Here is a 22,033-nt window from a genome sequence, read left to right as displayed (position 1 = left end):
AAAACCAAAACCACATGGAAGAAGAGCCCTGCAGTAGATGGAAAAAATCCCTTACCTGTAATATAGCTTCAAATATGCTGTTAATCATCACGTACTCCAGGATGGTGTTCTGGCTTATGTTATCTGTCACCTAAGTACAAACACGAGTTAAAACCTCGAAGCCTCCCATGATGCTCTAGCTGCCTCTGGCAGACAGCAGGGACAGCAGCATTATACTACCAGACTGACACATTTATTCAGAATCTCCCACTTAGTCAGCAAGTCAAGGGTGTGCCTAGCACTATAGCCAGACACGAGGGGAAATCTGCCCCGTTTTCTACCACTGTCATTTCTGGCAAAAAACATGACCCATGGACTGAGCATCCCATTTCCTCTGCAGATTGATGCAAGACAGCTGCATGATAGCACTATCAGCAACTGAAAAAGTCTGCTGCACTGGAGGCAGAGGGTGAAAAAGCAGAGCTTTTATTTACCGTCACCAAGCAGAGGAGTAGCTTCAGACACAAGCTTTTCAGGCTTTCAGAACCTTCTGCACAGAGTAGCGAGTCCAAGCTCTCCATCAGATTCTAAAAAAAGAAAAAGTGTGCAATTTCAAATTAATATTTAAAACTATTTAAAATATTTCTTACAGATTTGAGATTCAAGAATAGCAACACAAACCTGTGTTATTCCAAAAATCAGCAACTGAACCACGTCCTGGCTTAAGTTGGGATGTAACTACTGTATGTACACATAGCTATACACCACAGACCATATTAACACCATTGCCTCTCATTTCTGCTTCATGTTAAGTTTTTATGATCGCAAGCATAACATCATGATCATTCTCCAAGTCCTGCCTAGATGCACAACAAAACACTGCCCCTGTAACACGGCTGCTGTGCAAAGCGTTTGTCTACATAGGCAAGGCCTCACCTTCATACAAAGCTCTGCCTTATCAAATCCCACAAGCATGTTGATGATGTCAAACCCAGAAGTAGATTTGTTCTTCTGATGGACACCCCGAATCAACGCACACAAAGTCTGCAAACAAAATATTCAGAGGATAAGATGTAAGGCAACACCTACAACTCCATAACATAACTTGCCCTAGAGCCCACTCAGAGCACTAGCAAAATAGTGATATTTATACAAATAGCATCAGCCTAGAAAGGGCTGTATTTGCTATATATCCTCCACCTCTGTTGTTTCTAAGGAATATACATTGGATTCTGAGAACTCAGGAAAGAAAACAATTAGAGAAAAATGTATTTGTCCACATTTTTCCTGCGCAATGCCCCTTACAGACTTCCCAAATCTGAAATTTACATTCTGCACTTGTGCAGTTAAGAGCAGCTGGGATGAATGCGTTCACCAAACTGTCAAGAATCAGCTTGGGAACTAATAACAGTAAATGTCAAGACTGAGGAGGATAGTCTCCCATGCAGGGCAAGTACTGGTAAAGAACAGCAGCTTCCTGCTTTGGGTGATGATTCTTCACAGCTTCCAACTAGGAAGTGTCCAGCAGGGACAGGTTCCTCTGTAAATTTGATATCAAATTCTCCATTGTTTTATTTTAATTTTGACCCATAAGGAAATTAAAAAGGAGGTCAAAATGAAGGAGAAAGGAGAAGACAAAGCTACACAAAGTATTCTTGAGCCCCCAAATGATAGCTTGTAGAGAGAACAAGCCCCTCCCACCCCCTCCATTGCCATCTATTTATTCTGCAGCACCAGATCCTCTTGAATTTTGAAACAAGCTATTGTTCCTCAAACACTAGAGAGACTATGAGCACATGTAACCTCCACCAACCAGACGCAGCAACTGCTCTGTAGACACCATTTCTCCTCACAACTAAAGAAGTATGAACAAGATGCTTGATACCAGTAGCAAACATATTGCCTCATCAGAAGCAGAAGAGAGTATTTCCCATCTCTCAGCTGTGGTACCTGTAGTGCATTGACCACTCTGATTGGGTGCTCCTCACCCAGTGCCTGGATGCAGTGCTGAAACAAGCAATTGATGTTGTCTTTTATCTTCATCAACTCTTCCCCATCCAGAGCCTCCAGTTTGCCTTCCAGATATTCCAGGTTGACCTGTCAGGTTAAAGAGCAGATCATGCACGTTACACAACTGCTGAAACCTTAGGAAAGCTTTGCGTTGACAGTCTGCTAGCTCATAGGCAGAACAGCAGCAGCAAATCAGAGGATGTTCAGTTCTTGTTACCTTCATGAGAAACAGTTCCTCCCAAAACCTAGGGTTGCTTTTACTGGGGTCCTCTGTCTGAAAGAGAGAGGAACAGCCAATGAGAGAAAACAATAACAAATTATTCAGGCAGAATTTGAACAAAATCACTACTACAAGTAGGTCAGAGCCATTGGATGACCAAATGGTCTAACAGTACAGCGTACTGCCTACAAAGGTTCTCAGAAATAAAATAGCAAACAGAAGCAGCTCTCATTTGAGATGTTTCTGTGTATTTTCTGGATTACTTTTTGAGAAACAGTTGAAAAGCCATGATGTCACACAGATAACAAGCGGTCCTGGCAGACATCAGGATAAGTCATTAAGGAAGAGAGCAGATTACAGAGTTCTGCATCACAGCAGGAGAACTTGAAGTGTGTGCCTATGCTGTGCAATGCTTACCATGGGAAAAGAATGCAGCAGGCAGAGCCCCCAGCACAAACTACATAAAATTTACCAGAAGTGCCCTGGTCCTTACCGTGAAAATCTCATCGTACATCAACACAACTTTCTCTTTCAGTGGCTTCTTGGAGGCTGAAGATTTCCGGAGCAGCCCACCTTTCTTCTCTGTTTGGGCCATGTTGGACACCCTAAAGAGATCAAGAGACCAAGGGGAAAGAAAAAAAAAAAAGTTAAAGAACCTTGAACTTTCTTCAAGGGATACCTAACCTGCTTCAGCCATGAAAGATGTCTTCACTACACTAATAAACTCTCACAAGCTGGAAGCAGAAGCTTTAATAAATATCCTTGATAAGAAATCAGACCAAAAGTCCCATCCGGTCCTAAAACCTATTTCAAAGAAAGGTGCTGAAGTTCATCCACAGGCAGATACAGAATAAGCAGCTTGTCACAGAACCACAGAATGGCTGATGTTGGAAGGAACACTTGGGATCATCAAGTCCAACCATTCTGCTTCAAGCAGTGTCACCTAGAGCATATTGCCCTGAATCACATCCAGAAAACATTCCTTGGTCACTTTCACAGCAAAAGGTTTTCTAGAAATGCAAACAAGGTTTCCTATAATTAAGTAATTAGTGTCCAATGCTTCCTGGTTATACTAGTGAAAAAAAAAAAAAGTATCATTCCTATAAAATAAGCTCAATAAAGCAATAGCCACAGCTGTAGCCCTGAGCCATTTGCAACTGTCAAGCTATTTCAGGGGCTGACAGTCAGAATGCATGGCTTGTCACGTCCCCTCAGCCCCACATCTGACGCAACCAAAGCACATCACCACCCTGGCCTCACAAACATGTATTCCTCTGCAAGCTCAGAATTTTCTGGCAAGCACTGCAGATTGAGCAGCATTCTAACCTTCTCTATCACTGCAGCACATCGGAGATACTCAGCAGAAAGGGAACGCTGCGCCCTGTCATATCTCCAAGCTCCAAACCCTCCTAACCAATATCTCCAGAGATAACTACACACATGGAAGCAGCACACCTCAGGCAAAAGCACAACTGAAGTCATGCTCCAAAAAAAAAACCAGAGGCAGGCCGTGGCGGCAGCTGCACTCAGCCACGCTGAATTATGCACAGCAAGGTCAGCACGCTGCAGCCTGCCTCTGGGACCCTACGGCTTTCTGAGTCGGCAGCCATAGAGACAGGTTTGGATTCGGCCTCCACCCCAGACTGCCTGAACACCTCCCACAACTGTGGCACACTCAGATCCATCCTTCTCTCAAAGAGCAACTTCTAGCAACTACCCAACACCCGTTTCAGATCTGTTCTGCATTCTTGCCACTGCAGACAGCTTTGGATCATCTCCGACTACAGCCCCAACTAGGACTCCCAGGCTCCCAAAGACTGCTACAGGTTACTCAGATATCCATCCCTTGTGCCATAAACCTCAGTTCCAAATGGCAGAAAATCTCTGGGGCTGGAAAAAATGCTGCTGCCCTTCCCCAGGTGTACGGGCAGGAGGTCTGTCACAATGGGAAAGCAGTGGGCAGGACAGAGAGGGGTGGATCTCACACCGAAAAGCTGAGATGTACACAGAGGTGGGGCAAGGTGCCGTCTCTTCCAGCTAGGATGGGAGTATGGACAGCTGGCTGGTTGAGAGCCAGTTTGTACACGGCAGGTGAGAATGGAAACAGCCCTGGGAAACACTGATAGAAGAAACACGTAGGACCTGGTGCTCTGTAACCTATGCAAACACAGACATCACTGCTGTCGTCTACTAGGCCTACGTGGCCAATTAAGGTGGAGAAAAGGTTGCAAACCAACAAACAAAAAAGAAAACATTACTCAATCATCTTGATAGCTGCTCTTCTACAGTCTGCATTATTTTTGAATTGTCATGGGAAATGAGACATTACCCTAATTAGAACCATAACTGGAAACAGAGAGAAACCTATTAAAAACCAAATCAAGAGCAAAGTCACTTTTAGCCTAGCAATATAAACCTTACCCAAGATTGAACAAAACGATTTCCCAACTGGAATCCTAAGGTTCTGAATCTCAAGCAGCCGCCATGCCCAGCACACCAACACACCCATCAGCACGCGTCTAATTGAATCACAGCTAACGAGTCCCAGTGTCAAAACTAATAAACTAACTCACCGTGCTTCTAGGTCAGCATTCTCACACCAAACACACCTGTGCACGGAGGGGATCAACACACTGCCCAGCCCCTGAATGCCCAGCATTTTAGCACTTTTCCTGCATTCTCCAGAAAGATGGAGAAACCAAAATCCTGCAAGGCACAAACTGCTCGATGCTCAGCGAGCACCAGAGGGACCGCGTGAGCAATTGAATGTTCTCATCTCTGTCAAAATGAGACTTGGGATTCATATTCTCTCAAGCAGGGCTGCAGGCGGTACAGACAAAGATGACTGCTAGAGGTAAGGATTAAATAATGCTCTTGTTTATGATTCGCTGCTCTACAAACAAACATATGGAGGAACAAAGGGGGAAAAGTAAAAGTCGCCTTTCATGCCAGTGCTCTATTAGGCTTTGCTTGTTTCATGACCTACGATGACCAGGCTGTACAAATGGTTTTTTCTTTTCGCTTCATGCAATTACATTCTCTAGCTGTCATAAAGACAGAAACAGGAAACTGTGTTTTGCTAATAGGGACCCTCTAGGCAACTGCAGAAAACAGCAGTCAAATGCACAGAACACTCCTAAGTTGCAGAGATGCCAAATTAACAGGATATCATGATAGCTTTTGAAAACACCGAATATAGTTAACAATTGTCCTTTAAAACACCCCACATTTCAAAAGCACGGGTGCCAATTCCCCATCTCAGGTTCATGTGGCTCATTTAGTCCGTCAATAGGTCAGTGCCATTAACATGCACTGCTAAGTGAATCCTGCCGTGGTCACTGACGGCACAGAGCTGTCCCCAGGGCAGAGAGAAGCACCTGCACACAGATCCCTACAGCCGTGCTATGTTGCTGTGTTGCAGAGCATCCAAGATGTTCAGCAGGAGCTGACAGAAAGCTTAGCAGAGCAGGAGTCCTGGCAGCTCAAAGATGAAAGGCGGGCAGACAGAAGTTGAGGCAGATCTGCCTTATCTCTCATCAGCCCCAGGATCAGCTGATCCAGCCAGGAACAAAGGAATGAGCACATCCAGCCTCCCAACCACCCCATTCCACAACTCGTACCAGAGACCCACATCAAACATGTGACATTCAGATGAAGGCATCCTTGTCGGCATTCAGTTAGACCATCCACAGGAAAAATTTAAAAAGAAAAAAAAAGAAAAACCTGACATCTTGAGCCTGAGGTTTAGTCAGACTTGAATGTTTTCGAGGTTACATAATACACATACAACTAAACAAATGCTTTCTTCAGTCTAGAAGCACCAAAAATACACCATTACACTATCTGGCTAAATAAAATACAAACGGATAACACCAAGTGGGATTTTCATGTATGTATTTAATTGTCAACCCATTTATTCTGTACCTGAAAAAGGTAGAACAAATGATGTGATCATATTAGTTTGCTAATCTCAAACCAGTGTTAATCAATACTAACGAAAGCTCTGAGTAAGACCTGAGACACTGCCCCTTTCTGAATCCAATCCCTTGGCTCGCTGCTGCTGCTGCTACTAAGATTAGTCTCCCTCCTTTAGAAGATCTCCAGCTGGGTAATCAGCCCGACCCCAGCTGCACACACCTGGGACCAGCAGGATCATGCTTTGCCTTCTGAGGCACTTGGCAGGCACACCGCTTAAATCTAAAGGAGAGTTTTCAAAAATGGCATAGACCACGGGCGACGGATAAACCTCTGCCTAAAAGTGACCTACGGCTTGTAAAGAGTACAGGCTGTAGTCCAGTCCTTGTACTCTTCAGCGAAATTCCAGCAGAAACTTGCACTGAATGCACACGATGAACCTGCAGGGCCAATACTGGACCCAGGCAAAGGGCAGTTAAGATCACAGGTTCCAGCACCCGTCTGTCAGAGGAAGCTGCAGTCTGCACTGTGCACATGAGCTTACAAATCCAAATGCAGGACAGTGCCCTGACCCAGTTCAAGCCCCAGCATTAACCCCCCGCCAGGAAGCACGGAGCAGCAGTCTGGGCAGAACACCAATGAAAACAGAGAGGGGAGGGACATGGTGGGCTGCATTTTGTCGAGGCTTAAGCAACCACCACAATCAAATTTCTGTTACGAGCCCTTTAGCAGCTTACGCTCTGCCAACTCTTATGTTGACAATTACAACCCATGCTAACAGGTCCATGCTACTTTAGTACTTCATCCATTCCTTACAGCTTTATCTGCATATCGTCCGTTGGAATGAAAACAGCTCAGGCCATATCTCTTGTTACAACAGCGCAGCACCCAGCACACCCGCCAGGGAACTGCTATCACTCACAGCACAGAAGCCTTGGATCAATCTGGCACAAATCCCAAGTGCCTTCAAGTAATATAGAACAAGAAATATATTCTGAGGTTACGACAACTAAAACCCACACATTTTCTACTACTTTTTTTTGGCAGTACCAAGCAGCACAGCCTCAGTGCACGTGCTTTACTAGCCAGCCCTTCCACTCTGCTCAGAGCAGTAGCAGTGTGTGCTTCTACACAGCACAACCCATACAGTTACTCCTCTACTAACCTATTTTCCTTGCCCTGAAAAACAGAAAAAGTGATTTCTAACACAGGTGCAGCTACAAGCTTGCACTGCACCTGCCTTAGCAATGATATAAAGGAATTACATCCAAGTTACATTTTTGACATTACATTCATAACTGCCTTTCATTTCTATCTGTCCAGTTGAAATAACACCAACTTCACGCCATCATGTAGCTGAGCTTCTTCCTGTCGAGCCCCTCCAGACAAGCGTCACATGCTCACACCTCCATCTGCTCAGACCATTTTTCCAAATTAACTTTTTCATTTCATCACACTTCCTCTCCATACTTCTGGCTTAGCTCTGTGCTGTGAGAAAGCCCCTATCGGTTTTCACTTTTCAAGCATCTCAGAATCCATTCCACCCAATTCACCACGAAATACTCAACACCGTCTCCACACCCACAGCTAAAAGCTCTTTCCACCTGAAGACATCTTCAGCCGCCTTCCTTCTGAAGGAAAACACCGTGGCCCAACGCTCCCCCACCCTCTTCCCAGAGCTTCAGCCGTCAGCACAGTTCCAAGGCCCAGGCTGAACACAGCACAGCAGCACAGCCTTGGCTGCCACCGCCGAGGAAGCTGCTGCGTTCCAAGACGCTGCAGAGCAGATGCACACGAGGTAAGGAACGCAGAACTGCAGAAAGGTAAGACTTGGAGACGCAGACCGCGAGCAGCACAAGCCCTCGAGACGGACGCGCTACAACCAGAAGACGACCGACCTCCCTTTTCCTCACCTCCCGACACTCCCCTTCAAAGCGCCGCCCCTCCTACAGGAGCCGGAGCCGAAGCGGCCGAGCAGCACGCCGCCCCAGCGCCGCCCGGAGCAGGACGCGCTGTTAGGGCGGCCGACGAGAAACGGTCCCGGCGGGCGCCGTGCCGGAGCGCGGGGCCGAGCCCTACGCGGCCGCCGCCTCTCGCCGGGCTGCACCCGGGGGCTCCCCGGAGAGGCCCGAAGAGGGCCGGGCCCCTCCGCCCTCGGTCCCGGCGGCCCGAGTTGCCCCCGCCGCGCCGCGCAGCGCAACCATCGGGACGGCCGTGGCGGTGTGCCACGACACGACACGACACGTCCCGTCCCGTCCCGCCCCGCAGGCTGCGGGCACCGCGACCCCCGCTGCCTACCTGCGGTCCCGCCGCTCCGCTCCACAGCGCGCGTGCGCCGCTCGCAGTGCCGCGCATGCGCCCCGAGGGGCCCGGAGCCGCGCGGTCCTGGCGCCGCCCGCACGGCCGCTGTCAGCGCCGTTCCGCCGCGCTCCCGGCCCCGCTCTCCGCGGCGGCGATGGGGGCGACCGGACGGGGCCGGCGTCGGGCCGAGGGGTCGGCGGTCCCACCGCGCTCCTCCCGCAGAGCCCGGAGGTCGCGGTCGCGCAGCCTCCGCTGAAGCGGCGACGGAAGTCGGAGAGGGGCGGCCCGGCCCGGCCCGGAGCCCCGACGGGGAGCGGCTCCGCCCGGAAGCCGCCGCCTCGTGATTGCGCAGCGCCCAGCCGAGCGGCCGGCCCGGCAGGTAGGGCCCGGGCGCGGGGCCGCGAGGGAAGGGCGGGGGCCCGGGGCTGAGCGGAGGGCGACGGCGGGGCCGGGAGGGCCGGGAGCCGTGCCGGCGGAACCTCAGCCCGCTGTCGCTGCGCAGGGCGCGCCCCCGAGATGAAGCCGTCCGGGACGCTGCGGCAGCTCTCCGACTTCAGCGACCTGAGCCGGGGCCGGAGGCTGCAGGAGCTGTTGTGCCACGGCGAGGAGCCCCGCCGCGTCCGGCCCAGCCCCGACGGGAGGCACCTCGTGGTGCTGCAGGAGAACCGGCCGCCCTCCCTGCCCCAGCTGGCGGCCTTCCAGCTGCGGGGCGGCGGCGGGGCCGAGCTGGAAAGGAGCTGGCGGACCCCGCAGCCCGCCCTGGCGGGACTGGTGTTCCCGCAGAGCCCCGCGGCGCCGGGCCGCTGGGCGCTGGGCGTCGTGTGGGAGCACGGCCGCACCGAGCTCTGGCGCTTCGTCCCGGCCGCGGGTTGGCAGCTGATGCAGACGCTGGAGCTGTGCCAGGGTGCCCGGGCGCGTGTCGTGTCCGTGTGCAGCCAGGCGGCCAACCTGGTTTGGTGCGAGGAGAGGCCACCCCTGGACACCCACTCAGACGTCAGCAAATGTGCCTTCAGATTCTGCATCTGCGCTCGTGCCCTGGACTTGGGGGAGCAAGGTGTGCAGCAGGGCCCCGTGAGGATAGTCCTGCACAACTGCCCCGAGTACCGGGTCCTGGCATCTCCTCGGCACGTCTTCCTTGTGCCCGCTTCTGGCAGCTTCGCCACCACCTCCAAGTTCCTCCTTATCTGGCATCCTGAGCAGGCAAAGCTCACCATCGCAGCCCCCTCTGCAGGCTTTGTCCACAGCAAGGTGCTGCACTCCAGCAGCGAGTCGGACTTCAGGAAGCTCCTGCTTGGCTCCATGGGTCTCCTCTCAGCTTTGGCACCTCTGGACATTCACACCTGTGCCGTGTCCAGCTGTGGGGCTCTGCTGCTGGTGAGCAGGAAGGGTGCTGTGAACGTGCTAGAGGCAAATGGGACGCAGAGGCACGTCTTTGACCTGGAAGCGGAGCCTCTGGCCCAGGGTGATGCTGTTGAGCTGAAGACCTACGGTAGCATCTTGGCCTGCGTGCTGGCTGGGGTTCTGTACCTTGTCGACCAGAACAGTGGGAGGGTCATAGAAAAGAAAATCCTGAGCATGAAAGAGGTGCATTTCCTGGAGTCCCCGGGAGAGGAAGATAGCATTCAGTTCCTCGCTCCAACTGGCATCTACAGCTTTAGTTTCTCCAACCCCGAGGACGGTGGCAGGCCTGAGCCGTGCCTGGTGGAGATGGTGTTTGAGGAGGCCTGCAGGTACTACCAGAGAAGGAGTCTCAGCAGCTCCAAGCTGACGGTGGAGAAGTTGAAGAAAGGTGGAGTGTTCCAGGCACCTGTGGCCCTCACTGCCATCCTGCAGCACAGTCTTCACCAAAAGCAGAAGCCAGCCCGAGGCCTCCAAGACACTTATGCCAAGCTTCTGAGTACAATCAGCCTGGAGCTGCAGAGCTACCTCAGCCTGGAGCTCCTCAAAACCTGCGTGGTGAGTGCCTCGGAGAGCGAGGTGGAAAGTTACTGTGAGGAACTGGTGGAGCAGGAGGTCAGCCGTGTTCTGCACTCTGACATGGACAAGGACAACTTGGCCTACCTGAACTCAGTCTTTACCTCCTTCCCCAGGGCTGCCTGGAAGGCCACCAGGAGCTGCCTGCAGCTACAGCAGAATGGGGATGGCCTCTTGGTGGCCCGGGCCACCCCAGAGGTTTGGAAGAAGGTCCTAGGAGGACCACAGCAGGAGGAGGTGGGGCAGAATGGGGTGGTCCCGCTTTTTGAGCTCATCTGTGCTTCCTTCCTGAGGTTCAAACCCAAATGGCTGCCCAACTTTGTGGAGCTGACCCAGCAGTATGTGAGCATCTCCTGGCCATACAGCAGCAAGGAGGGCCCAGAAGGCCGCGTGCCACTGTACAAGAGAGCCCTGGGAGTGCTGGCCAGGAAGAGTAAGCACAGTGAGGTGGATGATGAGTTGGAGCTCGAACTGCTGCTCTGCAGCAAGAGGCCCAAGGCCGTGCTGCAAGCTCTGCATCTTCTCATCTGCCTGAAGCAGTGGCAGCGGGTGGTGGAGGTGGCAGAGAAGTTCTCCAAGCTCAGCCCTTTGCTTAATAAGGAGATATTCACCACGCTGCTAGCAGAGTTCGCCCAGCACCGGGAGCTGGACCCTTACCTGGACACGCTGTGGCCGCTATGCCCTGCTGAGCTCAGCACTTCAGACATCCTCACCGTGGTCCTGCAGCACCTTCCTTGCTCCCGGCAGGACCCGATGCCCTTCACAAGTGAGGGGAACCAGCTGACTGTGGGCCTGCTCAAGCCGCTGCTGCAGCGGGTCATGCAGCGTCCCCGCATCCAGGATGAGATGTACTCAGATGCCTTGCAGAGCCCCACCTTCCCCCCTCCCACCCCACCCCGAGAACACAAGAACCCTCCAAAAGCAGCGGGCAGCAATGCTCCTCAGCCAGCCGGGGCAAGGACTTCTGCCTCAGCACTGGTGCGGGGAGACACTGTGTGAAGGGGAAAGCACAATGGGATTCCAGTCCTTGGGTGTGAGGGAAGGGGAAAACCACATCCACTCCAGGAAGCCGTACCCTGCCTGGCAGCAGGGAAGCCTGCTCCATTTTGAAGCCTCGAGTCCGTGGGGGCTGGAGTTGGGCGTCTCACCTGAAGCTAGGGCAGGCTTTCTGGTTGTTTCTTGCAAGTGCAATTGTTTGTGCCCCTGTAGAGGAGCAAATGCCAGGTGCATTTGCAGATGAAAGTACCGGCTGCATCACAGGACTGCAGAGCTGCTTCCTGCCCAAAACACTTTGATTTTGGTTTGCTTGACTCTTTGCAACTTCACTTCTAGTTTTCCAGTCCTCTGGGAGTGGTGGTCTGGAGCAAACACAGTCTTTTCCCCATTCTGTGCCCAGCAAGTGGGGTGATGCCTCCAGGCTCTGCCTGTTTCTTGCAGTGGGGTCATTGAGTCACTGCCCTGAGCTCAGATGCCAGAATGGTGCAGCTCTGTGACACTGGGAGTCCCAGCATGCACTGGCACCTGCAGCACTCCGTCTCACTGCAATTCCTCTGGGAGCAGCCCTGCAGCTGTGACCAATTGCAGCTACTTAGCTGAGGAGAGCAGCCTAATTCCCTTATCTCTCCATCCCAGCCGGTACCCAAATTCTCTTTTGAGCTGAGAAGCTGGCAGCAGCCCGGGCAAGCTTGGGACTGGCCCGCCTCTCCCTTTCCTTTGTGGAAGCTTAGATTATGCCGCAGGACGCCAGGGCCCTTCATCCCCATCTCTCCTACCTTTGCCCTTTGCACACAAAGGGGCTTTGTCAGGGTTGTCTGGCTCACATTGTGCCTCTGTTTGCAAAGTCAGTGTAACGTGAGAGCAGCCGTGCAGGAAGATGCAGGTTCCAGCCTGTCCTCAGTGCTCAGAGAGCCCCGGCCATGGTGCAAAGGGACCCCTGGCCGTGGAGCCACCTGGTGCTGTGCCAGGCTGGGAGCAGGTGGGGAAAGTCCGCTGCGTTATTCCTCCTGAGAGTGGGGTCAAGTGGAGAAGACAGCCTCATTTTAAAAATAAAGATTCCTAAAGCAGTGCTGGGGCAGTGGTGAATGCTGTGAGGGTACGAGCAAGGGAGGAGGGCGGTTTGCGTTCGCTCCTGCTGAGTGGGAGCCAAGCGTGGCTCCCAGTGGGACCGCAGCCTGAAGGCCACGCTTTGCTGGGAGCAAGGAGGGCCATCTGTGCTGCACAGCCTGTGGCTTTTGGTGCCATGAGCACCCCTGGAGGGCCCAGGGTGGGTGTCGAGGGAGCTGTGGCTGGCCACTATGCTGGGGTTAGAAAAAAGAGGGATTTTCTCTAAAACTGTGTTCCCAGCTGGAAAATCAGCAGCAGGGTGGCTTCCTCCTTAGAGGGACCCCGCTGTGTCCAAACACAGCGATGTGCCAGTTCCTCCCTCAGATGGGGGCTGAGCTGCGGAAAGTCCCTGTGGTGGAAAAAAAGAACGAACACAACCCTGGCAATGGGGAAGAGGAACCTCTGCAACGGTTCCCTGGAGGCGGGCTGGTTACCAGGCAGCCCTGCCTCGGGCTGGGCCTTGTGCTGCCATGGGGTGCTGCCTTCTCCCAGCTGCCGCTCACACGAGCCCGGTGAAAGCATAGCATACGAGGCCCCGGTGGCACCGCTGTGAGCGGCCCCAGCCTCTTCCCCAAGCAGCTGCCACACCATCTGATGCTGCCCTGGGCTCCTGGGCTGGGCAGAAGGGAGGAGGAGGGAGGGAACAGACCACGGCTGCTCACAGAGCTGCAGCCGCAGGGAATGGGATGCTGCCGTGTGTTGGCAAAGGTTGCGCAGGGCAACAGGTACGGGGCTCCACTTATGGTCAGGACGTGTGCTGGGAGAGACAGCAGGAGGTAAGGATGGCACAGGTTCAGGTAGCTCCTGAAGGAAAAAGGAGCCTCTCTAAGGTCAGAAGCAAAAGGATAAAGCAGATGACCGTAGCAGAGCGTAAGCTGGCCTGCTCCATCGCTCCCTCCGATAAGGCTTGGACTTTGCATTGAAGGAAATGAGTCAGGCTGTGCATGTACGTCTCCCAGCCCAGCCTTTGGAACGGTCCCAGAGCTTCAGCCAAGGAGCAGCACAGCAGCCAGCACACGCTCAGCCCATAACAACATGCAGCTCCTGAGGACCTGCAGGTTGGGCACTAGCACATGGGGGCCTCCACCCAGTCCCCTTCCAGGAGGAAACCTTCACCCTGGGGAACACCAGAATCGCCAAGGATCAGGGTACTGACCTGCAGCCTCTTGCATCAAGCAGCTCCTGATCTGCAGCGCTCAGGGAGCGTCCTGAACCATGCTGGGACAGCACCTAGCCCTGCTGATAGTGGTCCTCAGGAAGCAGCCCCTGTTTGGTCCTGTGACTGGCTCAGGCTGTAGGCTGAGCTCCGGCAGTTGGCAGGGCAGGGACTCACTTGCAGTCAAGAGCCCTCTAAGCACAGCCCCAGCTTGCACCAGCAGCAGGGAAACAAGTGCCCCAGAGCCCCCTCTTTGCACATCTGACCACGATGGAAGGGTTGGGGAGAAAAGTGTATAGAACTACCCTATACCTACAACATGAAATCACCTCATTTATTGTTTTACACCCAAAATCACAGCACTGGAGAGTCAGGCTCCCTGCACAGATAAATACTCACATTGGTTATGGAGTGGGTAAGCAGGTTCCCCTCAGACAGGAGCATCTGCTTGTGCACACAAGGGGGAGGGGGGAGCCCTGGCCCAGCCCCACACCACAGCTGCATTGAGCCGTGGAAGAGATGCTCTGCTACTCCTCCTCTTCCCTGCCACCTTCCCCAGGTGATGAGGGGTAGCAAAGCCCCACCTGGGGCAGTGCAAAGGGCACACACCCTTCTCCTGCAGGCTGTCTCCCAGCTGCAGCACATCAGCACTTATTGGGAAGTGGGGAGGGGGCTTCCAGCCTGTTCCCACTGCTAAGGGAGAAGATGCAGTAGACAGAGCTGCTGTTGTGTTCGGTGTCCTTAGTGCCTGTGCCGTGTTGATGGAGGCTAATGCCTTGTAGCTGGCCGGGGGATTTTGTACAGGTTGAATGCAGGTCCTCTGCAAAATCAAGGGTGCCTGCGTCATGCCCAGCCACAGAGGGCAGCAGGGGACAGCCAAGAATGCCATGGGAAGGCAGAATGCCATCCCTCTCTGTGGCCCAGCACCCCAAAAGGAGAAGGGGGGAATGTGGTAAAGGGGCCCCAAAACAGCAGTACTGCACAGGTCCCACCCTGCTGCCTGCACCCCCTTCAGCTTGTGCTTTCCAGGTTCCTCTCCTTGTCCCCCATGCCCTAGGGTTTACCCCAAGTAGGGACCCAGCACTGCTACTTACATCTCCACAGCTTCTTTCCTAGGGGGAAGGAAAAAGAAGGGATCGTGTCAGTGGGACAGAAGGGCCTCTTGAGAGCCCAGCCCAGCATCACGCTGCAGGACGGGGCTCTTCTGGGGCACGCAAGGAAGGTGTGGGTGCTGCAGGGTGTGACAGTCCCTCCATTCCAGCCACCTCATCTGGGCACAGCTTGGGAGCTCCTGCAGCCCATGGAGTTCTGCCATTCCCGAGCATCACTGCTCCAGCAGCACACGGTTCCTTCGGCCACACTGCAGTTCCACCAAGGGGTGGTTTGCAGAGCAGACCCCAGACCAGCACCGTGGCAGGGCAGATCCTCACCTGTAGTCGTCATCGATGTCCATGCGGCGGTAGAACTTGGCGAGACGCACGGCCAGGATGATGCTGGGCAGCAGGAACACAGTGCACCAGCCCAGGCTGAACCAGAAGGTGTTCTGGGAGCAAGGAACAATCATCAGCCACCCCATCAGCATCATCTTCCACCCCATATTCGTGTCACCCCTCTCACCATAGAGTCCAAGATGTGGTCACAGGCGATGGCCTCCACGTTATCCAGGCTCTGGGCTATGGGCTTGCAGCGTGCCACATCCATCCTCAGCTGGGGATACAGCTGGGACAGGTCATGCTGGGGTCCCCCAACCCTGCCACCCATCCCCGTGCCTGGCTGGGTTAGGCTCACTCACACTGCTCTTGGCCCAGGTGATGTAGGTCTCAAAGAAGTTCAGCAGCTCCTCTAGAAAGGCCCACATCTCCTGTGGGGGGGCAGGCAGAGAGTGGGGATGCTGTACCCCACCAGCCCACACCGTGCCCCGCATCCCCTCCATGCCAGGATCAGAGCCAAAATGCCACCTCGATCTGGTAGCAAAGGGTCTGCAAGATGCCCCCAGACCCCTTGCCAGAAGTGGGGGCACCTGGGGGCACAGAGGACCCTGGGCACTATGTGGTATCCCTGTCAGGTGGAGTCTCAGTGGGGCCAACCCAGTCATATCCCCCCACGTGCCCCATAGCAGGGCAATTCGAGCTCACTTTCTTGATGATGTTTCCCATCTCCCTCCCCAGGAACTCCTCTGTGGCGTTGGCTTTGTCCAACGTGGATTTTGTCTGTGCCTGAGACAAAAGGAGCTGTCAGCAGCACGACGGGGGGAGCAGGGTCTCTGCATCTCCCCAATCCCATGCAGCAGCGATCCGTGAGATGCAGCATCTCTGAGCTGCCATACCAGTAGGGCAGCCCCATCTCCCATCAACAGCCCCGACGTGCCCCAAGCTGTGGATTAGCCCCATAACAGGGAGTGTAGGAGCAGGGTTGCCCCATGTGTGCCTCACCTCGAGCTGGGCAGCCTGGCTCTGCACCAGCTGGATGTTCTCCTTCAGGGTTTTCTGGGGGTGGTGGAGAGAGAAACAGAGACGTGTACCCCATGGCTCACTCCGACCCCCCAGCAGGGCCTCTTCCCCTTCCCAGAATCGCTCACCAGCGGCCCTGAGAAGTTGCTCTTCAGCTCCCTGTCCAGCTCCCGCAGCTCAGCAGCATCTGCCATCAGGTCCACCTGCACATCTGCACCCTGCAGGAGAGGCTCTCAGCAGTGCCCACCAGATAACCAGAGAGGGACCCCACTGCCAGCCCTTGCTTGCTCTGGGGCATAAGGGGCTCCTTGGCCAGGGGACACCCCTCAGCCCTGGGGACAGGGTCTCACCGCGTTGTCCACCAGCTGCTCCAGCTCTGTGGCCAGCTCCTGCAGGCTGCCCACCGTGATGCCCTGATCCAGCTGGGAAAGGTACAGTGCTGAGGTGGGGTGGGGGTGAGGACGACAGCAGGGCTGCACCCCATCCCCATGGGGCAGGATGGAGCCGGGACCCCATAGCAGAGGGGACAGCACCCGGACCCCCCATCCCGACCGCAGCCCCACACCTGCTGCAGGGTGTGGGTGAAGTTGGGGGGCTGTGCATCGCGGCAGGCATTCAGCAGCAGCTCTCGCTGGCTCTCGTTCAGCACAGAGATGGGGGTCAGGGTGATGTTCAGCTTCTGGAAAGTCGCTGAGATCTCCCCTGTGTACTTCAGGGTGAGGGGAGCCGTGAGGAGAGGCGTGACAGTGCCAGCCCCATGTCCCCACCTGTGTTGTGTCCCCCTTTGGCACTCACCTGGCTGATGTTCAGGAGCTCATCCAGGGACACCCTCTGGTCCAGGCGCAGCGTCTGCCATAGGGCAGCATCCTGCTGGCACTGTCTGGAGGATTGGGCACAGGGCTGGGATCGAGCCGTGTGCTCCCCCAGGGCATGTCCTTACCTAGGGAACACCTCGCTCCTTCCCTGCACACAACCCCAGGACAAGCTCCCGGCCCAGGGACACCCACCTTGGGGGAGCTGCCCATAGCTGTGCCCACCTGTAGATCTGTGAGAAGGTGACGGTGCCACTCTCGTCACCCAGCACCTCCGAAAGGTTGAAGCCGGGGATGAGGCCGGGGGTATCCACGAGCTGGGTTCCAGGGAAATAATGAAGCAACCAGTCATGGTGCAGAGTGGGAGACCAGGGAGAGCCCCCAAAGCTGTCCCAGCCCTGGGTGAAGGCAGAGGAGGGAGGAGCCCACCTGGAAGAGCTGCTGGCTGCGCCAGGACTCACAGACCAGCATGTAGATGTTCCCCCCCAGGAAGAAGGTGAGCAGCACCAGCAGCATCAGCAGCCAGGAGAAGATGAAGCTGAAGCCCGCCCCTCTGCAGGACAGAGCTCCATCAGCACGGAGAGTGTGCAGCCTGCACATCCCTGCCTGGGAGCCTCACTCACGCCATGAAGAAGTTCCCTCCGGTGTTGGAGAGGCAGCCGCGCTGGGTGGGCAGCGTGCTCTCCTTGTGCCCCAGCGGCCCCAGCAGCAGCCCACAGGTGTTGCACAGGACTACCAGCAGCACCATGCAGCACAGCAGGGCGCACACGCTCCACCTGGGGCAGGAGGATGGGGACAGTTTGGGCTGAGAGCCCAAGAAGGGGGGAATGCCCAAGGTAGATGGAGCAGCCCCCCTACCTGACACTATCCAGGTCAGTGACAGTCTTCTGGCTGTCCCGCAGCACGGCACCGGTTTGGTTCACCAGGTTCCCAGCTCTCTCTTCCATGTTCTGTAGCGGCAGCTGGTCCTGCATGCTGCGAATCTCCTGCCTGATGTAGCCCAGCTGCTCCTGAGTCCCTGCAGGGCATGGGGACAGGGATGGGTCACTGATGGAGCTGCTACCCGCACCCTGCTCTTCCAGGTCAGCGGGAACCCAAGGAGAGGATGGGATGCTTGGTCCCTATGGCCAAGCATCAGCACGGTGGCCCTACTTACGTGTCACCACATCCTGGGACTGCTCTTGCACCTTTCTGGGGGCCTGCTCCAGCACGCTGATCACCTGCACAGGGACAGCATCCAGCTCCCAACCCCCTCCCAGCCATCCATAGACAGCACAGGACTTACGCACTCCGCCAGCCTCAGGCACCCACCCCACTCTTCCCTCCATGCAGCCCTTCACACTCCCCCAACGCACCCCCTCACCTCCAAATCCCCCTCTATGCCACTGTCCAGCACATCCCGCAGCGCCTCCAGCTGCCGCTCCACACCGGGCACCTGCAGGCACAGATCGGGGTGAGGAGACCGCGGGCTGGGCAGGGAGGTGGGGGACACCCATGGCCCCCAGAACTCACCGTGCTATAGTTGGCCACAAAGGCCACACCATTGGATGAAGCGGTGCTGCAGGGCTGCCCGCAGCGCTGCAAGGTGCTCTCGATGCGTGCCCGCAGCGTGCCCAGCTGCCCATCGTAGGTGCCCTGCAGTTTCTCCAGGCGCCAGCGGGTGCTGTTGATGGTGCCGAAGGTGGACGCCAGTGTTTCCATTGCTGGGGAGGCAGCAAGGGACATCCAGAAATACACCCCAAAGTGCCAGCGTTCCACCCAGACTGGGGATGAGCAGGCACATCCCTCCCCAGAGGCCTTTCCCAAAACACCACATGTGCCCCCAGCCCAGCCCTCAGCCCTCATATTCCCCCAGTGCCCCCCGTGCATCCTCAGAATCACTGGGACATCACCTCCCAAAAGGCTCTGCAGGGATCCCAGCGCCTCGTCTGTGTTGTTCCTGATGCTGGAGGCGATCCTGCCGCCGAGGAGGGGCCCAATGTCTGTGGAGATGGGAGGAGGAGGGGGTCAATGCAGGACCCTCTTGGTCTGCACTAAGCAGCCCGTGCCTTGCAGGGGAGCTGCTGGAAGCATTATCCTCACCCCAAACCTCATCCCACAGCAATGTGCTGGAGTCTAGGCAACAGGGCCATGCTAGCCCAGCATCCCCAGCCACCCCTATACCCAAATCAACCCCACAGCAGTAGGAGGGTACCCCCGTCACCATGCACACTCACTCAGCAGGCTGTCATTGGTGTTGCCCAACGGGACGTTGCTGCTGTCGATGACAAAGCTGACTTGCTGCAGGTGAGAGATCACAGAATCACAGAATGGCCAGAGCTGGAAGGGACCTCAAGGATCATGAATCTCCAACCCCCCTGCCACATGCAGGGCCACGAACCTCCCCACTTAATACTAGACCTGGCTGCCCAGGGCCCCATCCAATCTGGCATCCACAACCTCTCTGGGCAGCCTGTTCCAGAGTAAAGAACTTCACCACTCTCAGAGTAAAGAACTTCTCCCTGACATCCAACCTAAATCTTCCCTCCCTCAACTTCAAACCATTTCTGCCTGTCCTGCCATTATCAACCCTTTCAAAGAGTTGATTCCCCTCCTGTTTGTAGGCTCCCTTTAGGTACTGAAAGGCTGCAGTGAGGTCATCCCGCAGCCTTCTTTTCTCCAGGCTGAAGAAGCCCAGCTCCCTCAGCCTGTCTTCGTAGGGGAGGTGCTCCAGCCCTCTGATCATCTTTGTGGCTCTCCTCTGGACCCTCTCTCTCCAACAGCTCTCTGTCCTTCTTGTACAGTGTGGGGTGGGGACTCCTTGGGGACTCCTCCCACCCCCAGCCCCGGGGCTGCCCTCCCCTCGAGCCCCGCTCGGGATGCAGGCGTGCCTGGGGGATGGAGAGCAGGTAGGAGCGGAGGTCGTGCACAGTGCTGTTGATGTTGGGGAAGGTGCTGCTCACGGATTGCGAGAAGCGGATGTTGCTGATGAAGGCGCACACATCGCCGGCCCTATAGGAAAAAGGCGGTGGGGTCAGCGGGAGGAGCACCGAACCGATGTCCTCTCCCGGACCCTGCAGACGCAGGTGCAGGACGCACTGCTGAGCACCCCAATGAGGGACCCGGTTGGACGTGCAGCGGACGCGCCCCGCGCCCAACCCGCCCCTCCCGCTACGGGGAGACCGAGGCACGCGGAGCCTCGCTGCGAGGCTGCCGGGAAGGGCTCTGCCCCGCGGGCCCGCTCCCCACCGCCACCGCTTCCTCTCCTTCGACTCTCCGCGCTGGAGCCGCTCCCGCAAAGAAAGGCAGCTTCCTGGCGAGGCCTTTCCGGCCGCCGCGGCACTCACAGCAGGAGCGCGGACACCAGCAGCACAGCGCCGTACAGCACCCGGCGTCGGCTGCGCATCCGCCCGCTCCGCTTCTGGGACATGCGGCCCCCGCAGCGCCCGCAGCAGCGGCAGCAGCAGAAGCAGCATCCCGCCAGCGGCACCGCGACGGCGAAGAGCAGCCCGATGGCGACGCACACCAGGAAGCCCAGCTCGTAACGCAGCAGCTGTGAGAGGGAGAAAGGCGGCACGAGGCTGGCACCCCCGGTCTGCGCGGACCCCGCGGGGTGGGATGGGGCTCCGCACCCCGGCCGCACGCTCACCTCCTCCTTCTGCTCGTCGGTCGCCACCTCGCCCTGCGTCTGTGCCAGATCCGCTATCAGCTCTGGGGGACGGGGAGCAGAAATGGTCGTGAGCGGGCACCGTCCCTAACCCTAGCCCTAACTTCAACCCAGCCCTAATTCAATCCTAACCCTAACCTGGCTTTGGGACTCCCAGCACCACCCAGTGCCGCGGCTCTGGGCAGCACCCGCCCGGCACCTTTTCCCTTCCGGCCGTCTCCCCCCGGCTGTGGCACCGCACAGCCCTTTGGCAAAGAGGAAAGCATCATCAGTCCCTCCAAAACTCTCTGTTTTGGAGGCTCCAGAGGGATGTTCTGCCATCATCCTGGCAGTGTGCACGTGACACCTGGGATGGGGATAAAGCATTCCGCGTGGACGGGGGCAAAGTCCCCGTCCGCGCTGCTTGCTTCACTTCCAGGTTCTGCCCTACCTTCTCCTATGGACTATTATGGGCTGCCTCTGTGCCACGTGACACGACGTGAGACCCTCCGACCCCACCGCAGATGACTCGGGCAGTCCTGGGACCCCCAGCACGCACCCAGGGGGAGACCGTGGGGCTGCACCAGGCGCAGGAAGCCGTGCACCATGCGGACCAGCCCCGGCGTGCTGCTGCTCGGCTCCTCGAGGCCGGGGCCGTACACGGGCTGCGAGATGTTCCCCAGCTCCATGGTGGCACCTGAGCAGAGAGGGGACAAGGAGGTGGCAGAGCTGCACGTCACACCCTGCCACCCATCCCCGAGCGGGAAACGTGGGGGAAAAATCCCATACCCCACAGCCTGGGGTTGGGATATAGGAGGGGTGGGGGCAGCGGGGTGTGCCCGGGGGGAAGCGAAGGATCTCAGGGGGGACAGGTGGGGACGAAGCACTTACCGCGTCCCGCGGTGCTCCGCCGCACAGCTAACGCCCGGCTCCTTTCAGTTTCAGCCCAGTGACTGAAAAGCTCTGCGCTGGCAAATGCATCGCCCCACCCTGTCCCGGCCACCGCCTGGCTCCCGGCCATCCCGTGTCTGGGTCAGGGCCACCAGCAGCAGCAGCAGGGCGTCCCAAGCGCGATCCCACAGGACTCCCGAAGCTCCCCCCCCCGCTGCCCATCCCATCCCAACGCCCCACATCTGCCCCTCCCAGAACCTCCATCACCTTCCCGGCCCCACATCCCGCATGAGCTGTCTCAGTTGGTGCCTTGCTGTGGGACAGGTGCCGGGGAGCTGTACCCAAGCTGTACCCCTATGCCCCTTTTCCCCCTGCAGCTCTCGGTGCCCTGGGTGAGAGGCAGCTTGGTGGCTCCCCTCCTGCCCTCCCCCCCACAGCCCCCCAGGGCTGGGTGCCCGCAGTTCCCTCTAGCACAGCATGGGCCCTGGGACAGGAAGGGATGCAATACACCAACGGAAAACAAAAACAAAAACAAACAGGGAAAAACTGCAAAAACTTGGCTCGTGCAGTGTAGGGGCTGACATGGGACTCCCCCGA

The 22,033-nt window shown here is 56.3% G+C and overlaps 3 protein-coding genes across 9 annotated transcripts in view; 1 reads left to right on the top strand and 2 right to left on the bottom strand.

Moving 5' to 3' along the window:
- ARMH3 (armadillo like helical domain containing 3) overlaps positions 1 to 9,712 on the bottom strand; it is a 106,618-nt gene extending 96,906 nt beyond the window's left edge. The window contains exons 1-7 of one of the 3 annotated variants that reach the window (XM_085229147.1): positions 8,423 to 9,712; positions 2,703 to 2,814; positions 2,207 to 2,263; positions 1,930 to 2,076; positions 916 to 1,023; positions 474 to 566; positions 56 to 130 (exon numbers count right to left, since the gene is read on the bottom strand). In XM_085229147.1, coding sequence (XP_085085273.1) covers positions 56 to 130; positions 474 to 566; positions 916 to 1,023; positions 1,930 to 2,076; positions 2,207 to 2,263; positions 2,703 to 2,814; positions 8,423 to 9,639 — 1,809 coding nt within the window. In that variant the 5' untranslated portion in view covers positions 9,640 to 9,712. Of the gene's footprint in view, positions 1 to 55; positions 131 to 473; positions 567 to 915; positions 1,024 to 1,929; positions 2,077 to 2,206; positions 2,264 to 2,702; positions 2,815 to 7,728; positions 7,996 to 8,037; positions 8,352 to 8,422 lie in introns of those variants that run through there. The other 2 variants (XM_003208068.5, XM_085229148.1) reach the window with 2 other exon arrangements.
- Positions 9,713 to 9,724: 12 nt separating this feature from the next.
- On the top strand, positions 9,725 to 11,398 carry HPS6 (HPS6 biogenesis of lysosomal organelles complex 2 subunit 3). The gene has a single exon (XM_031554474.2). It carries the CDS (start codon positions 9,725 to 9,727, stop codon positions 11,396 to 11,398), a length of 1,674 nt encoding a protein of 557 aa, XP_031410334.2.
- A 2,580-nt stretch (positions 11,399 to 13,978) lies between these two features.
- Positions 13,979 to 21,646, bottom strand: LOC100546355 (prominin-1-A-like). Of its 5 annotated transcripts, none has more exons than XM_085229151.1 (26): positions 21,437 to 21,646; positions 21,105 to 21,242; positions 20,549 to 20,610; positions 20,247 to 20,452; positions 19,791 to 19,911; positions 19,137 to 19,200; positions 18,813 to 18,902; positions 18,433 to 18,623; positions 18,284 to 18,355; positions 18,077 to 18,140; positions 17,779 to 17,938; positions 17,544 to 17,696; positions 17,350 to 17,473; positions 17,146 to 17,237; positions 16,904 to 16,988; positions 16,674 to 16,817; positions 16,459 to 16,530; positions 16,237 to 16,326; positions 16,091 to 16,144; positions 15,794 to 15,874; positions 15,451 to 15,519; positions 15,276 to 15,365; positions 15,089 to 15,201; positions 14,924 to 15,018; positions 14,753 to 14,770; positions 13,979 to 14,478 (listed from the first exon to the last, which is right to left on the bottom strand). In XM_085229151.1, exons 1-24 carry the CDS (start codon positions 21,564 to 21,566, stop codon positions 14,925 to 14,927), a joined length of 2,559 nt encoding a protein of 852 aa, XP_085085277.1. In that variant the 5' UTR covers positions 21,567 to 21,646; the 3' UTR covers positions 13,979 to 14,478; positions 14,753 to 14,770; position 14,924. The 5 variants fall into 5 exon arrangements, 4 of the variants coding, with proteins under 4 accessions (XP_085085277.1, XP_085085275.1, XP_010712921.1 ...); XM_085229149.1 differs by adding an exon at positions 20,705 to 20,912 and having other exon boundaries at positions 19,791 to 20,452; positions 20,997 to 21,242; positions 21,437 to 21,482; XM_010714619.4 differs by lacking the exon at positions 14,924 to 15,018 and having other exon boundaries at positions 21,437 to 21,644.
- Between the last annotated feature and the right edge of the window lie 387 nt (positions 21,647 to 22,033).

This window comes from Meleagris gallopavo, chromosome 8, assembly GCF_905368555.1.
Source record: "Meleagris gallopavo chromosome 8, MGAL_WU_HG_1.1, whole genome shotgun sequence".
NCBI classification, from domain to species: domain Eukaryota; kingdom Metazoa; phylum Chordata; class Aves; order Galliformes; family Phasianidae; genus Meleagris; species Meleagris gallopavo.
The sequence above is the reverse complement of the archived record's forward strand: the minus strand, read 5'-3'. Positions and strand labels throughout refer to the sequence as shown.

Coding starts and splice junctions, on each gene's coding strand:
- HPS6 (XM_031554474.2), top strand. CDS start 9,725: ATGGGTCTCCTCTCAGCTTTGGCACCTCTGGACATTCACACCTGTGCC.
- LOC100546355 (XM_085229149.1), bottom strand. CDS start 20,835: ATGATGCTTTCCTCTTTGCCAAAGGGCTGTGCGGTGCCACAGCCGGGG. Junction 18,141..18,283: donor GCATAGAGGGGGATTTGGAG/GTGAGGGGGTGC, acceptor GTCCCTGTGCAG/GTGATCAGCGTGCTGGAGCA. Junction 17,697..17,778: donor ACTGACCTGGATAGTGTCAG/GTAGGGGGGCTG, acceptor CTCCTGCCCCAG/GTGGAGCGTGTGCGCCCTGC.